Consider the following 18,218-nt stretch of genomic DNA (forward strand, 5'->3'; position numbering starts at 1 on the left):
GAGAGAAATCCAGCATCATTTTTACCAAATGTTTAGCCAATTATCATAAATGTCACTTGATAGTCCGTCCTTTCCCCATTACTACGAAATGAATCCTTATTATATACTAAGTTCCATATAGATCTAGATCTATGTATATGTATAAATACAGGCATACGAACTTCTTTATTGGTCCATTGACTTTTTACCGCTATATATACCATTACCTTTTTGTTTTTCATTTCTATGTCCTTTGATTTTCAGGTAAGAAAATTCACTGTCATTATCCTAATATTTTCAAAATCATCTCATCTTTTCTTAGCCATTTACACATCTAGATGACTTTTAGAATGACCTTCTCAATTCCATGAAAAACTCCCTTTCATATTGGGATTGGTATATATACACTATTGATACTGTGTATAAAATAGGTAACTAATGAGAGCATACTGGATAGCACAGGGAAGTCTACTCAATGCTTATGGTGACCTAAATGGGAAGGAAATCCAAAAAAAAGGAAATAAATGTATATAGACAGCTGATTCACTTTGCTGTACAGCAGAAGTTAACACAACATTGTACAGCAACTATACTCCAATAAAAATTAATTTTAAAAGATAAAAAATATAAATCCTCTTGGGGTGTTGTTATAGGTGCATTGAATCATTAATTTGAAATTTTTTCAGATTTATTGAGATATAATTAGCATGTAATATTGCATAAATTTAAGGTGTACAATGTGATGTTTAATACACTGATATAGGGCAAAATGATTGCCACACTGGGGTTAATTAACACCTTGATCAACTCACACAATTACCTTTTTGTATGTGTGTGTGGTGGGAAGATCTAAGATCTACTCTCTTAAGAAGAATAATGGTCACCAGGGATGGGAGTTGGAAGAATGGGGAAAATGTTGTTAAAGAGTACAAAATTTGCAATCATTGCTAGAACAATAAGTGCAGGAGATCCAATACACAGCCTAACAATTACAGACAACAATACTAAGCTATGCATGTACCTCAAAAGTAGCTAAGAGACTAGATCTTAATTATATCCACCACACAAAAAGAAATGATAATTGTGTGTGGTGATAGAGGTGTTAGCTAATGATATGCTGGTAAACAATTTTTAAAAAAAGATTAAAGGAGCTAGATTATAATCTGAAAAAAATGTATCAAATCAACAAATTGTACACCTTAATTTACATGTTATATGTCAATTTTATCTCAGTTTGAGCAATGTAGCTGAATAGTATTAGCCAGAGGCCATCTGTGCCTTCTCTTCCATGATATTGGTGGGGATGGGATTCATATTCAAAGTTTTATATTCCTGCAGTAATTGAATGTTTAGTATGAGAACTTCAAAATTTTCAATTGGAAACAAATATTTATTTAAAGGAATAAACTCAGTGACATAGGCTAATCCTGGGGTAGAACAGTTGACTCTTGAATAATACAAAAATAAAGGACATTGACCCTTCCTGCAGTCAAAAATGCACATATAACTACACAGCATCCCATATCCATGGGTTCTACTTTCAAGGATTCAACCAACCAATAGACCATGTGGTACTGTACTACATATTTATTGAAAAATCTACGTATAAGTGGATCTGCACAATTCAAGCCCATGTTGTTCAGTGGTCAACTATACTCCTATTTTGAATGGCATCCCTGACCCTTAGTGCAGGAGACCCAGGTTCGATCCCTGGATTGAGAAGATCTCCCAGAGGAGGAAATGGCAACCCACTCCAGTATACTTGCCTGGAGAATTCCATGGACAGAGGATCCTGGTGGGCTACAGTCCATGGGGTCTCAAACAGTCGAACACGACTGAGTAACTAACACATCTGAAAGAAAAACTTAGATTTTAAGTGTCCAGATCATTGTAACCAAACAGAAGTGCTTAAATAGATATTAAGCAGGCTTTTCTCTGAGGACACAACATTCTCAACTGAGCTCTGTGGAAAATGGGGAGCACTGATTAAATCTGATTCACACTTCTGTCCTACCCCCACTACCACCACCCCCACCTCTGCATATATGAGTAGGAAAGGATCTGAACGAGAGGACATCCAGGATGGGAGCCTCTTGTATGAAAGCATCCTGATTCAGATTAGGACCCAGCAGTTTCTTCCCCTATTTTACAAGAAGAAAGGGAGGGGCATTAGGGAGTTGGTCAGGAAAGAACCTAGGAAGAATCTTTAAAAAGGGAACTGAGAACTCAGACAGGTTAGGCTATATCGAACTCCCTAGAAACACATGGGAAATTTTTAGTTCTCATTTATGAAGCAGCTTAAAATTATTTAACTTCCCCCACATTGAGTTATAACTCCTTGTTTCCATAGTTTCTTGAAGAAAATAATCTAACAAAATGTGGTAGACTTCTTTTATTTTTTTTTCAATAGGCTGGAGATTAGGAAAGAAGCCATCCTCAGATTGCCCTTCGCATCTCTCCCACACCACCTTCAAACTCTGACCAGGGGTCAAGGACATGGAGCTGAAGAACGACAGCAGCAGCACTGAGGACTTTATCCTCCTGGGCATCTCTTCCAACCCCCGGATGCAGAAACCCCTCTTTGCTGTCTTCTTCGTCCTGTACCTGGTCACCCTGGTGGGGAATGGACTCATCATCCTGGCCATCCACTCTGACTCCCGGCTCCACACCCCTATGTACTTTTTCCTCAGCAACCTGTCCTTCATGGATATCTGCTTCACAACAGTCATTGTCCCCAAAATGCTGGTGAACTTACTCTCAGAGACAAAGTCTATCTCCTATGTGGGGTGCCTGGTCCAGATGTACTTCTTCATGGCTTTTGCAAATACTGACAGCTACCTGCTGGCCTCGATGGCCATTGACCGGCTGGTAGCCATCTGCAACCCCTTCCATTATGATGTGGTCATGAGCCCACGGCGTTGCCTCCTCCTGTTGCTGGGTTCATGCACCATCTCTCACCTGCACTCCATGCTGCGTGTGCTACTCATGTCCCGCCTGTCTTTCTGTGCCTCCCATGTCATCAAGCACTTCTTTTGTGATACCCAGCCTGTGCTCAAGCTCTCCTGCTCTGATACTTCATCCAGCCAGATTGTGGTGATGACCGAGACCCTGGCTGTCATCGCCACCCCTTTCCTGTGCATTCTCTTCTCCTACCTGAGAATCATCATCACGGTGCTCAAAATCCCCTCTGCTTCTGGGAAGTGGAAGGCCTTCTCCACCTGTGGCTCCCACCTCACTGTGGTGGTCTTCTTCTATGGGAGTGTCATCTATGTGTATTTTAGGCCACTGTCTATGTACTCAGTGGTGAAGGACCGGGTAGCCACAGTTATGTACACAATAGTGACACCCATGTTGAACCCTTTCATCTACAGCCTGAGGAACAAAGATATGAAGAGGGGTCTGAGGAAATTAAGAGACAGAATTCACTCATAGAAAAACATCAAGAGTGATTGTCATCTTTGGGAGATGACCTAAGAAATGATCAGGTTATCCTTCCTGTGTATCCATTTTTCACATGGTACCCAAAGAGGTGCTGTTGAATCACAGTAAGATCACTGATCTGAAAGTCAGATCATTCAGCCTCTATCAATGACCTTGAACAAGTATACGTTCAATCCCTGACCAAGTATTGCAAGAAATCCAGATTTAGGAAAACAGTTTCTGCCACCCATATGGTGGAATAATAAAACTACCCCAAAAGAACTCTTTCATGTGCTTCACACTGGCTGCTGCTGCTGCTGCTAAGTCGCTTCAGTCGTGTCCGGCTCTGTGCAACCCCATAGACGGCAGCCCACCAGGCTCCCCAGTCCCTGGGATTCCCCAGGCAAGAGTATGGGAGTGGGTTTCCATTTCCTTTTCCAATGCATGAAAGTGAAAAGTGAAAGTGAAGTCTCTCAGTCATGTCTGACTCTTAGTGACCTCATGGACTGCAGCCTACCAGGCTCCTCTGTCCATGGGATTTTCCAAACAAGAGTACTGGAGTGGGTTGCCATTGCCTTCTCCAGTGCTCAAGAAATCATGAAGTCCTGTTATTTTAAAAATATGAAATAACATGGGTTTGATAGAAAATAGGGAAAGATTTCTTGGAATAATGACCTAAGATTGTCCTTAAAGATAATTTGAATTTTGAAAAGAAGATTCAATAGACAAGGAGATGAGCAGAGTATTTCAAAGAATGGGAACAATTTTTCTCAGTATATAAAAATAGACCCTAAAGATTAAAGATCTAAATGTAAGACCTGATCCATAAAACTTCTAAAGCAAAACATAGAACAGCCTTTGACATAAATTGTAGTGATATATTTTTTCAGATCTTTCTCCTAAGACAAAATAAATAAAGGCAAAAATGTTTTAATGGAAAAGTTATGACCAACCTAGATAGCATATTGAAAAGCACAGACATTACTTTGTCAACAAAGGTCCGTCTAGTCAAGGCTATGGTTTTTCCAGTGGTTATGTATGGATGTGAGAGTTGGACTGTGAAGAAAGCTGAGCACCAAAGAACTGATGCTTTTGAACTGTAGTGTTGGAGAAGACTCTTGATAGTCCTTTGGACTGCAAGGATATCCAACCAGTCCATTCTAAAGGAGATCAGTCCTGGATATTCTTTGGAAGGACTGATGCTAAAGCTGAAACTCCAGTACTTTGGCCAACTCATGCGAAGAGTTGACTCATTGGAAAAGACTCTGATGCTGGGAGGGATTGGGGGCAGGAGGAGAAGGGGATGACAGAGGATGAGCTGGCTGGATGGCATCACCGACTTGATGGACAGGAGTTTGAGTGAACTCCGGGAGTTGGTGATGGACAGGGAGGCCTGGTGTGCTGCGATTCATGGGGTTGCAAAGAGTTGGACATGACTGAGCGACTGAACTGAACTGAAGTAAACTTAAAAACTTTTGCACAGCAAAAGAAACCATTGACAAAATGAAAAGATAACCTACTAAATAGGAGGAAATGCTTAGTTGTTATCCAAAATATATAAACATCTCATACAACTCAACATCAAAAAACAACAGTACAATTAAAAAATGGGCATAAAACCTGAACTGACATTTTTCCAAAGATATACAGATGGCCAACAGGAATTTGAAAAGATACTCAACATCTCTAATCATCAGAGATTACAAATCAAAACCACAATGAGATATCCCCTCATACCTGTCAACAGGGTGATCGTCAAAGTCTACAACTAAGGAATGTTATCAAGGCTGTAGAGAAAAGGGATCCCAAGTACACTCTTGGTGGGAATGTAAATTTGTGCAGCCACTGTGGAAAACAGCATGGAATTTCCTCAAAAAAATAAAAATAGAAATACCATGCATATGTACTAAGTCACTTCAGTTGTTTCAGACTCTGTGTGACCCTATGAACTGTAGCCTGCCAGGATGCTCTGTCCATGGGATTCTCCAGACAAGAATACTGGAGTGGGTTGCCATGCCCTCCTCCAGGGGATCTTCCAGACCCAGGGATCAGACCCATGTCTCCTGCGTCTCCTGCACTGCAGGCAGATTCTTTACCACTGAGCCACCGGGAAAGCCCAGAAATAACATATAATGCAGTAATTCTACTCTTAGGAATAGATCAAAAAAGTAAGAACACTAATTTGAAAAGATGCATGCACCCCCAATGTTCACAGCACACTATTCATAATAGCCATGATAGAAGAAAAAGCTAAGCATTCCTAAAAAGATGAATGGATAAAGAAGATGTGATACACACACACACACACACACACACACACTTCCCAGGTGGCTCGATGGTAAAGAATCTGCCTTCCCATGCAGGAGATGTAAGAAATACAGGTTCAATTCCTGGGTCAGGAAGATTCCCTGGGGTTCCCTGGAATAGGAAATGGAAACCCACTCCAATATTCTTGCCTGAAAAATTCCATGGACAGAGGAGCCTGGTGGTCTACAGTCCATGGGGACTCAAGAGTTCAACATGACTGAGTGACTGAACACACACACAAACATACCTGCATACACAATGGAATACTACTCAGCCATACAAAAGAATAAAAACACTGCCATTTGCAACACTGTGGATGGACCTATACGATGGACCTTAAATAAGCCGAGCAAAGAAACAAATATTCTGTTATCACTTCTGTGTGGAATCTAAACATAAAATGAATGAATATTTTAATAAGAACAGAAACAGACTCAAAGATATAGAAAACAAACTAGTGGTTACCAGTGAACTAAGCCAAGTGGGGAGGGGCAATATAGCAGAAGAGACTCAAGAGATATAAACTACAATGTACCAAAAAAAAAAAAAGAATATATTGTACATCACAGGGAACTATAGCCATTATTTTTATACAGTAAACTGAGTATAATTTGCAAAAATATTGCAAATTATGAATCACTCTGTTGAACACCTGAGACTAAAATAATAGAATAAATCAACTATACTTTAATTAAAAAAAAATAGTGGAAACTAGCCAAGCAGGTAAAAGCAATAAACCCTGGGATGTACTTGAGAGGCCGAGAAAAGCACTGTAGAGCTTGTTCAATTTGAGAACAGGGAGACTAGGATGAGAACACAGAGGTTGCCACTAAGCAGTCAGTCACTCCAGCTGCCCCCAGCCATGCACCCCGAGGAGACTCAGGATGAAAAAATACAGGATACTGGCCCCAGATAGCTGAGTGCACAGCAAAGGAATGACTTCCTAGAGTCCAGACTTTGCATCTTCCAATCTGGTCCCACTTCATGGCAAATAGATGGGGAAACAATGGAAACCATGACAGACTATTTTCTTGGGCTCCGAAATCACTGCAGATGGTGACTGCAGCCATGAAATTAAAAGATGCTCACTCCTTGGAAGAAAAGCTATAACCAACTAGACAGCATATTAAAAATCAGAGACATTACTTTGCTGATAAAGGTCCATCTAGTCAAAGCTATCATTTTTCCAGTAGTCATGTGTGGATGTGAGAGTTGGACTATAAAGAAAGCTGAGCGCCAAAGAATTGATGTTTTTGAACTGTGGTGTTGAAGAAGACTCTTGAGAGTCCCTTGGACTACAAGGAGATCCAACCAGTCCATCCTAAAGGAAATCAGTCCTGAATATTCATTGGAAGGACTGATGCTGAAGCTGAAACTCCAGTACTTTGGCCACCTGATGGGAAGAACTGACTCATTGGAAAAGACCCCGATGCTGGGAAAGATTAAGATAGGAGGAGAAAGGGACAACAGAGGATGAGATGGTTGGATGGTACCACCGAGTCAAAGGACATGAGTTTGAGTACGCTCCGGGGGTTGGTGATGGACAGGGAAGCCTGGTGTGCTACAGTCCATGGGGTCGCAAAGAGTTGGATGAGACTAAGCTACTGAACTGAACTGATACACAGAAAAGTGAGAGTCTGAGAGGCTGTGTTCCAGGCTGAAGTCCTCATTTTGGTCTGCCAAATAAAATATAATTCTCAACTTTTAGGTTGTGCTTTTTTTTTTTCTGTCAACATCAGGTAGCAAAATTAATTTTTGGCATTTCCTGTGTACAGTAAGTCACATCTCTGTTCAGTTCAGTCATGTCTAGCTGCCCATAAAAAGATATATTTAGATAGGTGAAATAAACATCCAGGCAATGGAATATTATTCAGCATTAGAAAGAAATGAGCTGCTAAGCCATGAAACACATATGGGGGAGCTTGCAAGTATGTACTAACTGAAAGAAGCCAATCTGAAAAGGCTACATTCTATATGATTCCAACACTGTATTCCAGAAAAATCAAATCTACAGAGACAGTAAAAAGATCAGTAGTTGCCAAGAGCTGAGGGAAAGAAAGGATTAAATGGAACACAGGAATTTTAAGGCAATAAAACTACTCTGGATGATACTATGATGATGGATACATGTCATTATATTTTTAACACTCATCGAAGGTACAACATCAAGAAAGAAGCCTAATGTAAACTATGGACTTTGGGTGATGATGTGTCTATGTAGGTTAATCAGTTATACCAAATGTACTCTGGTGGGGAAGGGTAATTGTGGCAGAAGCTTTGTCTATATAAGGAGAAGGAAATGGCAACCTACTCCAGTATTCTTGCCTGGGAAATCCAACGGATAGAGGAGCCTGGAAGGCTACAGTCCATGAGGTCAAAAAGAGTCGGTCATGACAGAGTGACTAGACAACAACAAATATACATAAGGACAGGTATGACGGGGACTTCTCTATACTTTCTGATCAACTTTTCCATGATTCTATAAATGCTCTGAAGGATAAAATATATTTAAAGGAAAAAAATTGAAAGAAGAGAAAACAAAATGCATATCTAAAAGTTGTGATTGCTATATCACTTATACTTGAGAAGAGTGTGGATTAAAGAAGTTAAATAACTTTCCCCAGTTCACTCATGTAGTGATTGCTGGAAGTGAAATTCAAAAATAAGTAGTCTGGCTTAAGATCTTGAAGTAATAAAGTGTTTAAGAAAGACAAACAAAAATCAATCAAAAATGAGTCTCAAAAAGGTAAACTCTGGTGGTCCAGTGGTTAAGACTCTGCACTTCCACTCAGGGGGCGTGAGTTCAATACCTGGTCAGGTAAACTAAGACCCCTCATGCCACAGAGCACAGTCAGAAAAAAAAAAAAAGATTAACTCCTACAAAAGTTCCCACACCTTGTAAGAGACAGAGCCAGTATTCAAATCCATTCAGTCTGACTCCAGAGCGTGTACCTTAATCTTTTTCCTGTAACACTAACCTACACCTAGATACAGTCATCCCTGCAGTCATAGAAGTTCAGAGATGTCAGAGACCATCACTTCTCCTTCCACCCAACATGCTGACATGCACAAGAGCACAGGTGTGTACAGAAAGCACATAGAGTGTACCAGCACACACCTGTAAACACAGCACACATACATGAACACACCTCCACCCCTACGGCTCCATGGCCCTACTTCCCTTCCCAGGTGTAGAGGCTACACCTCTGGAGCCCAGATTCCCCAGTCTCCTGGGCACAGAGCTCAGTGAGGGCATCAGGACTGTTCTCTCCTGGGAAGGTTGCAGAAATGATTCCCAGGGCTCTGGCTTGCAGAGGTAGGTCGGGGGGAACACCCCTGGGTTCCTTTCTATCAACAGTTCTCATTGCAGATAGAGAAGAATCAGCACACTTCTGAAGTTAGATCTCGTTGCAACCTGCCTCCCTCCTCAGAGATTCAGAGCCCGATCATAAGCCCCTGGCAGGACCCCAGGCCTGATTAGGACCCTAAAGCTCCTCTGTCGAGTCCACAGGTAGGCAAGCTGAGGGGTCTCTGGGAACAGAGCCTGAGGTTTAACACCTTCATGTGACCTTTTCCTAATTCTCTCTTCTCTCCTTCATTTCAAAAGCCAGGAACCAAGGCCTCTGCTCTACTTTTTCATCTCTCCACTTTTCATCATGTATTACACATTGGTGAAGAATCTACTCTGTGTGAAGCACTGGCCTCTGCCTTAAAGGGCTCAAAATGATGTCAGGGGGGAACAAGTGAACAAAAATCGTAGGATAATGCAGAGTTTAGGAGCACACACTCTGAATTTGGCTTCGACTATCACCTAGCTATGTGGCCTCCAACAGGTCCCTCTGCCTCACTTTCATTATCTGTAAAATGAGGTGCTATAAAGACTAAATTTCTTAATATATGTGAAGTTCTTAGGGCAGTGTCTGGCATATTTTTTAAACACGATGGAATTGTTAGCTATTTTATGACCCTCACAGAGAATGTACATGAGAAGGGCTGCAATGGCGGTATTAAAGTGGAGACATCCCGGTGAGGCATGGCCAGCTCACTGGAGGAACACCAGAGATCTGTTTTCAGAAGTCCCACTTGAAGCACCTTTGATGGATCAGTATGTTGAGTGAGAGGGAAGACAATTGTACACAAAAAGGATTCCAGCGGGAATATTTGAAAAGTTCACTTGCCTTGGCATCTAGAATTGAACAGCTGGGAAGGACTAGGTAAAGTTTTAATCTTCTATGGGAGTGAAAACTAGGCAGAAAGAAGGGGAGTAAACACCTTTTAAGGAGGGATAGAAAGTGAAAGTGAAGTCACTCAGTCGAGTCTGACTCTTTGTGACCACATGGATTGTAGTCTATCAAGCTCCTCCGTCCATGGGATTTTTCCAGGCAAGAGTGCTGGAGTGGCTTGCCATTTCCTTCTCCAGGGGATCTTCCCGACCCAGGAATCGAACCGGGGTCTCCCACATTGCGGGCAGACGCTTTACCGTCTGAGCCACCAGGGAAGCACAAGGGGATCAGGAGAGATAGTGTGATTTAAAAGGCTTGGAAACGTTCCCAGGGCTTCCTGGTCCTTCCCAGTTACTACCGGATGAAAGCCCCATCATTAAAAATTTCATTTTTGTAGGTTATTGTAGGAACTGTAAAATTAAACACCTATAGAAAGAATTACCAAACTTTTACCAAAATATATCTTTAATTTTGCAAGTAACACAAAACGTTTTATTGCTAATCAAAATCACTTTCATTTACAAAGTCCTATACCACATAAAAAATGTCTTAGCATATATTATTTAAGTAATTGGAAGGTAGTCAAATAATTTGTGTAATTAATCATAAACTTAAAAGTGAAGATAATCTAATCAAATTGCTATAATGTTGCTTTTGAAAAAAAATGAAAAGTGCTTCAATTTTCACTCTTAAATTGGCTGTGAATCAAAAACCCACACTTCTTAATTATCACAAAGACTTGTAAGGCAGCATCCCAGCTCCACCTTCTGTGGGTCATGTTAAACCAACAGCATGAGAAAGAGAGGCTAAATATCTGGAAGTGGGCACAGGCAGTCCACGTCTGATCTCTAACATCTCATTCATTGATACTGCATTTTCCCATCAAGAGTCTCAGGATAGGTAACACATGTAATGATCTGGCATCAGATAACACAAGCTTCTCTCCTCTAAGTGTGCTCTGGGGGCAACACACAGGTATTGCATGTATGTGGAATTGACTTTTACCCATGAGACTGCTCACCCAACTGCAGTCAAAATCACTGAATTCATTTTAAGGCTAACTCTGAAAAGTTTTCAAGGACAAATAGGCAGGATTCTCTTAAGAGTGTAGATTGAGTCTGCAAATCTTCAAGGCTCTGCAATGCTGCTTGCCTCTTTTTTTTTTTTTTTTTTTTTTTAGCTTTAATGAAGTCTAATTGATATACAAATCTGACGTATTTAATGAAACAATTTGATGTGATGATGGCACACAGTAATATACAAATGTCAAATGTCACTTGAGTCTCCACATGACAAGAGCAGGCAGGCAGAAAGTTTAACCACGCCCCACCCCCATCTTTTTGATTGGGTACACTGAAGTGAAAGGACCTGCCCAAGGCATGAGGAAACAGACAGTCTTACCAGTTTCAGCTAAATGGGAAGGGGACGCACTACTGAGAAATGTCACGTAGATCTGAGGAATCTGGGTTCAGGACCAAGGCAAGCCAGATGGTCCTTCACCACCAAGGAAAACTGAGGCTAAAAAAAAGAGAGAGACACAGTGAAGGAAAGCAGAAAAGAGTCCAAAGTCAAATGAATACTTTGCCCAGGAGTAGGTTGAAGACTAATTGTCTCAGATTGGGAGTACCTACTAAAACTTTCTGTGTTCACAAGCTCCAACTCAGCTTTCCATCTCTTAGAATATATTCTGTACCATACAACCTCTCTCATGAGAGCAAAATATTTATATACAAAAATATCTACTGCAACACTGTCTATGGAGGAGGAAAAGTATTCTGAATAATATGACCCCATTTCTGGATATAATATGTGTGTGTGGATCCATGCAGAGAAAGCAACTTAAATATATGCACACATCACTAGTTCTCTGGGAAGTCGAATTTTAGGGAACTTCCACTTTTTAATTATAAAATTAATTAAAGAGACATGTGTCCCTTACATTTAAATGCAAACACATAAAGTGAAATATGGAAGGAACTCCACACTCCATACCATCATTCTCACTCCTGGAGGCAACTACACTAGGTAAACACAGACGCCACAACAAAGAAAACATATAAAGGAAGTATATCTCTACAAAAACAGGATTACTCTGTATCCGCTATTCTGCAAATTGCTTTTATCACTTAAAATATCATAGGCAGTAGTGTAACAGTGACAACACAGTTTAGCGATGAATAAATACCTTCCGCTTTGTGATCAAACTGCCTGAATTCAAATCTCAGCTCAACCACTTACTAACTATGGGATCTGGTAAGTTGGTAAACTTTGCTAAACTGTAATTTTTTATCCTGTAAAATATGTATATCAGTTCAGTTCAGTTCAGTCACTCAGTCGTGTCCGACTCTTTGCGACCCCATGAGTCACAGCATGCCAGGCCTCCCTGTCCATCACCAACTCCCAGAGTTCACTCAAACTCATGTCCATCGAGTCGGTGATGCCATCCAGCCATCTCATCCTCTGTCGTCCCCTTCTCCTCCTGCCCCCAATCCATCCCAGCATCAGGGTCTTTTCCAATGAGTCGACTCTGTGCATGAGGGGGCCAAAGTATTGGAGTTTCAGCTTCAGCATCAGTCCTTCCAATGAACACCTAGGACTGATCTCCTTTTTAGGATGGACTGGCTGGATCTCTTTGCAGTCCAAGGGACTCTCAAGAGTCTTCTCCAACACCACAGTTTAAAAGCATCAATTCTTCGGCCCTCAGCTTTCTTCACAGTCCAACTCTCACATCCATACATGACCACTGGAAAAACCATAGCCTTGACTAGACAGAGTTTTGTTGGCAATGTAATATCTCTGCTTTTCAATATGCTATCTAGGTTGGTCATAACTTTCCTTCCAAGGAGTAAGCGTCTTTTAATTTCATGGCTGCAATCACCATCTGCACTGATTTTGGAGCCCCAAAAAATAGTCTGACACTGTTCCCACTGTTTTCCCATCTATTGCCCATGAAGTGATGGGACCAGATGCCATGATCTTAGTTTTCTGAATGTTGAGCTTTAAGCCAACTTTTTCACTCTCCACTTTCACTTTCATCAAGAGGCTTTTTAGTTCCTCTTCACTTTCTTCCATAAGGGTGGTATTATCTGCATATCTGAGGTTATTGATATTTCTCCCGGCAATCTTGATTCCAGCTTGTGCTTCTTCCAGTCCAGCGTTTCTCATGATGTACTCTGCATAGAAGTTAAGTAAGCAGGGTGACAATATACACCCTTGACGTACTCCTTTTCCTATTTGGAACAAATCTGTTGTTCCATGTCCAGTTCTAACTGTTGCTTCCTGACCTGCATATAGGTATCTCAAGAGGCAGGTCAGGTGATCTGGTATTCCCAGCTCTTTCAGAATTGTCCACAGTTTATTGTGATCCACACAGTCAAAGGTTTTGGCATAGTCAATAAAGCAGAAATAGATGTTTTTCTGGAACTCTTGCTTTTTCGATGATCCAGCAGATGTTGCCAATTTGATCTCTGGTTCCTCTGCCTTTTCTAAAACCAGCTTGAACATCTGGAAGTTCACGGTTCACCTATTGCTGAAGCCTGGCTTGGAGAATTTTGAGCTTTACTTTACTAGCGTGTGAGATGAGTGCAACTGTGCAGTAGTTTGAGCATTCTTTGGAACTGCCATTCTTTGGGATTGGAATGAAAACTAATAAGGCCTATATCTTATGATTTGGAGACAATAAAATGCTAACAATAGGCAAAGTACTTCTTACATCAGTGTGTGGTATATATATATATTGAGTGATAATAAATGTTGACTAATATTAGTCATTGAATTTCTTTAAAGACTGTGTGTAGATATTTAGGTTGTTTCCTTTGTAGGTTGTTTATTCCTATTGTTTTATTTGGTATAGTAAGCTACTAAAATCAAAGTGTTATTTATAATACCAAATTTTCCCTGCTAGATCAGGTAGTGAAGAATCCGCCTGCAATTCAGGAGACCCCACTTCAACTCCTGGGTGGGGATGATACCCTGGGGAAGAGATAGGCTCCCCACTCCAGTATACTTGGGCTTCCCTTGTGGCTCAGCTGATAAAGAATCTGCCTGCAATGCAGGAGACCTGGGTTCAATCCCTGGGTTGGGAAGATCCCCTGGAGAAGGGAAAGGCTACTTACTCCAGTATTCTGGCCTGGAGAATTCCATGGACTGTATAGTCCACGGGGTCGCCAAGAGTCGGACACAACTGAGTGACTTTAACTTTTCAGTTTAATCAGTATTGTAAGCAATGCTAAAATCAAAATGTATGTACATATCTTTGTGCTACACTTAGATGACTATTTTTCATAGATAGGTTTGTATAATATCCTTGACTATTTTTCAAGGATAGGTCTTCCTTTTCTATATTACTAAAAAATATATATTTACAATAATGGGGAAATTTTCTATCCTCTTTGAAGACTCTTTCCAATAGTCTAATAATCAAATTGACATGAGACAAATTAATGGGAGAAAATCAAATTTCACTTTCTTTGGGAACTCCACACACATGACAGGGCCAGAGACCTTACAGACATGGGAGGTTAAAAGACAGAAAGGTCCAATGAAATCTATTGCCATCTCAAGCTAAGGGTTAAGCTAAGAGCCTGAGGCTCTCGAGGACAGAAGGTTTATTCACAAACGATAAGAAGAGCAGATGCTGGGTGGTGGGATGTTTGTCCTGCCATACAGATGGGGCCACTTAGATAAAATTTCTCTCTGGTAATAATTACCTTTCCATTTCAACTCTGTGGATAAAGGGAGAAGCAGCAGTTTTTGTTGAGCCTGATGGGTCTCAATTGCTTTGAAATCAAACTAATCTACAGGCCATAATGACACATCCTAGGGAAGCCTGTTCTGAACCTTTACACAATCTCACAGGTATAAATTGCAATGCAGCCTAATTTCTACTTTCTGATTGCCAGTGTGGTTGAACATCTTCTCATATGTTTACTTTGGTAAATGTGTTGCAGATATTTTCTCTGAGTCAATAGTTTATATTTTAGCTTTCCGTATGATCTCTTTCAGAGTAATGTTCACATTTCTGAGTACAGTATTTTGTTATTCATGCATCTATATTTTACTTCTTCCTTGTGATGGCATCTTCATTATGAGACCATAAAAATATGCTTCTTTATTTTTTCCTAATTATTTCATTGTTTAGAGTCTTTACTTTTAAGCTGCTCATTCATACGGGCTTTACTTCTATGATGGATTAGATAGAAATCTAGGCTTATTTTTTCAAATCATTGAGCCAGTTGTCATAAATATCATTTTTTAAAGAGTCCATCCTTTCTCCATTGGTATGAAATAAATTTTTACCATATATTAAGTTCCATTCAGATCTAGCTGTATCAGTTCAGTTCAGTCAGTTCAGTCACTCAGTCTTGTCCAACTCTTCACGACCCCATGAATCTCAGCACGCCAGGCCTCCCTGTCCATCACCAACTCCCGGAGTTCACTGAGACTCACGTCCATTGAGTCAGTGATGCCATCAAGCCATCTCATCCTCTGTCGTCCCCTTCTCCTCCTGCCCCCAATCCCTTCCAGCATCAGAGTCTTTTCCAATGAGTCAACTCTTCGCATGAGGTGGCCAAAGTACTGGAGTTTCAGTTTCAGCATCATTCCCTCCAAAGAAATCCCAGGGCTGATCTCCTTCAGAATGGACTGGTTGGATGTCCTTGCAGTCCAAGGGACTCTCAAGAGTCTTCTCCAACACCACAGTTAAAAAGCATCAATTCTTTGGCGCTCAGCCTTCTTCACAGTCCAACTCTCACATCCATACATGACCACAGGAAAAACCGTAGCCTTGACTAGACAGACCTTTGTTGGCAAAGTAATGTCTCTGCTTTTCAATATGCTATCTAGGTTGGTCATAACTTTCCTTCCAAGGAGTAAGTGTCTTTTAATTTCATGGCTGCAGTCACCATCTGCAGTGATTTTCTAGCTGTATATACGTGTATAAATACAGGTATACAAAATTCTTCATAGTGAACCATTGATTTGTTTTTCTGTGTATTCCATTACCTTATTGTTTTTCATTATACTGTGCTATATTTTTGGTTAGAAAAGTAATCTCTCATTATTCCATTTTTCCACTTTTCTTTTTCCTTGACCATTTACCTCTAGATGAATTTTAAAATGGATTTCTCAATTCCCATTAAAAACATTCCCTGGGGTGTTATTAACAGTGAAAGTGAAAATGGCTCAGTCCTGTACGACTCTTTGTGAACCCATGGACTGCATAGTCCATGGAATTCTCCAGGCCAGAATACTGGAGTGGGTAGCCTTTCCCTTCTCCAGCGGATCTTCCTATCCCAGGAATCAAACCAAGGTCTCCTGCATTGCAAGCAGATTCTGTACCAGCTGAGCTACCAGGGAAGCCCTTAATTCTACCTATTTGAGAACATTTGACTCTTTTTCAGCTTTATTGAGACATAATGTACATATAACATGGCATAAGTTTAAAGTGTACAAGATGATTTGGTAAACTTGGATGTTTCAAAAGGACTAACACAAGGGATAATCACATATCTATCACCTCATATAAATTAGCATTTTTATTTTTTGTGGTCAGAATAGCTAAGATATACTCCCTTAAGTAGAATGGCTGTTACCAGGGACTATGGGATAGAGGAATTAGGAAGATATTTAAGAGTATAAAGTTGCCACCAATAGTTAAGCAAATTTTGGAGATCTATACACAGCATAGTGATTATACACAGCAATAATATATTATAAATCTTCACAGATGTTATTAGACTAGATCTTAATTGTTGCCACCAAAAAAGAAATAATTATATGATGTGATTTACTGCTGCTCCTGCTGCTGCTAAGTCGCTTCAGTCGTGTCCGGCTCTGTGCGACCCCATAGAGGGCAGCCCACCAGGCTCCCCCGTCCCTGGGATTCTCCAGGCAAGAACACTGGAGTGGGTATGATGTGATTTAGGTGTTATCTAATGATACATTGTTACTCATATTGTAATATCTAAATGCATCAAATAAACATACTGAACACCTTAAACTTATTTAATTCCATGTCACTTATATCTCAATAAAATAAATAAGAAATAAATGAATGCATTCCCTCTCAGCACCTTTCAAGTATATAATACTATATTGTTAATATTAGTCACCAGTTGTACTTTAGATCCTTGAATTTATTCATCTTATAATGGAAATTTATATCTTTTGATCAACATCTCATTTCCCTCACCTCCCAGCATCTGGAAGCCACCACAAATCTCTGTTTCCATAAGTTAGTCCTTTTTAGATTCAACCATTAGAAAAAAGGAAACTCTGCCATTTACAACCTGAATGGAACTTGAGGGCATTTTGCTAAATGAAAGAGACAGAGAAATACAAATACTGTATGATAAAACTTATAGGTGGAATCTAAGAATTGACATTTTAAAATATTGACTCTTCCATTTTTAGAAATATTTCTAAAATTTACTCTATTTATTCAGATTGCTCATTTGTGGTCTGTTATAGTTTCTTCATATAGCCCTTTACCATTTCTTTTTTCCTTCCTCAGGTATATCCTAAGTATGTTTCAGACTTTCTTACCATTGTCAGTTGTAATGTTTTGCTCCAACATATTTTTTCTATAGGAAGAATGTCAATATTTGTATCTCAGTTCCAGTCCAGTCTCTCAGTCGTGTCCGACTCTTTGTGATCTCATGGACTGCAACACGCCAGGCTTCCCTATCACTAACTCCTGGAGCTTTCTCAAACTCATGTCTATCGACTGGTGAAGCCATCCAACCATCTCATCCTCTACTGAACCCTTGTCCTCCTGCTTTCAATCTTTCCCAGCATCAGGGTCTTTCCCAATGAGCCAGGTCTTCGCATCAGGTGGCCCAAAGTATTGGAGCTTCAGCTTCAGCATCAGTCTATCCAATGAAAATTCAGGACTGATTTCCTTTAGGATAGACTGGTATTTGTATATTTATCTTATATTTGACCATTTTGCTGCAATTTTCACAGGATTCAATTAAGTCACTTAATAATGACAGTATCAACTTTTCTAATGTTTATGCTTTTTGTTTCTTTCACTTTGCTTTTTCACTGAGTAAGGCTGTCAACTGAAGAGTGTAGCTTAACAGTGGTAACAGAGATCATCCTTGCCTTGTCTTTCCAGTGCCATTGGTGAGATGGAGTCCTTACACACAGTGTTTTAATTTCCTGTAATATTTGAAATTAAAAGATGCTTACTCCTTGGAAGGAAAGTTATGACCAACCTAGATAGCATATTAAAAAGCAGAGATATTACTTTTCCAACAAAGGTCCATCTAGTCAAGGCTATGGTTT

General features: G+C 40.2%; 1 protein-coding gene across 1 annotated transcript; it reads left to right on the forward strand.

Moving 5' to 3' along the window:
* Positions 1 to 2,384: 2,384 nt before the first annotated feature.
* Positions 2,385 to 3,411, forward strand: LOC113900795 (olfactory receptor 1L4). The gene has a single exon (XM_027554436.1). It carries the CDS (start codon positions 2,476 to 2,478, stop codon positions 3,409 to 3,411), a length of 936 nt encoding a protein of 311 aa, XP_027410237.1. The 5' UTR covers positions 2,385 to 2,475.
* The last annotated feature ends 14,807 nt before the right edge of the window (positions 3,412 to 18,218 follow it).

Source organism: Bos indicus x Bos taurus, chromosome 11 (assembly GCF_003369695.1).
Source record: "Bos indicus x Bos taurus breed Angus x Brahman F1 hybrid chromosome 11, Bos_hybrid_MaternalHap_v2.0, whole genome shotgun sequence".
In the NCBI taxonomy this organism is placed as follows: domain Eukaryota; kingdom Metazoa; phylum Chordata; class Mammalia; order Artiodactyla; family Bovidae; genus Bos; species Bos indicus x Bos taurus.

Bases quoted from the DNA above. Each gene is read 5' to 3' on its own strand.
- LOC113900795 (XM_027554436.1), top strand. From the start codon at position 2,476: ATGGAGCTGAAGAACGACAGCAGCAGCACTGAGGACTTTATCCTCCTG.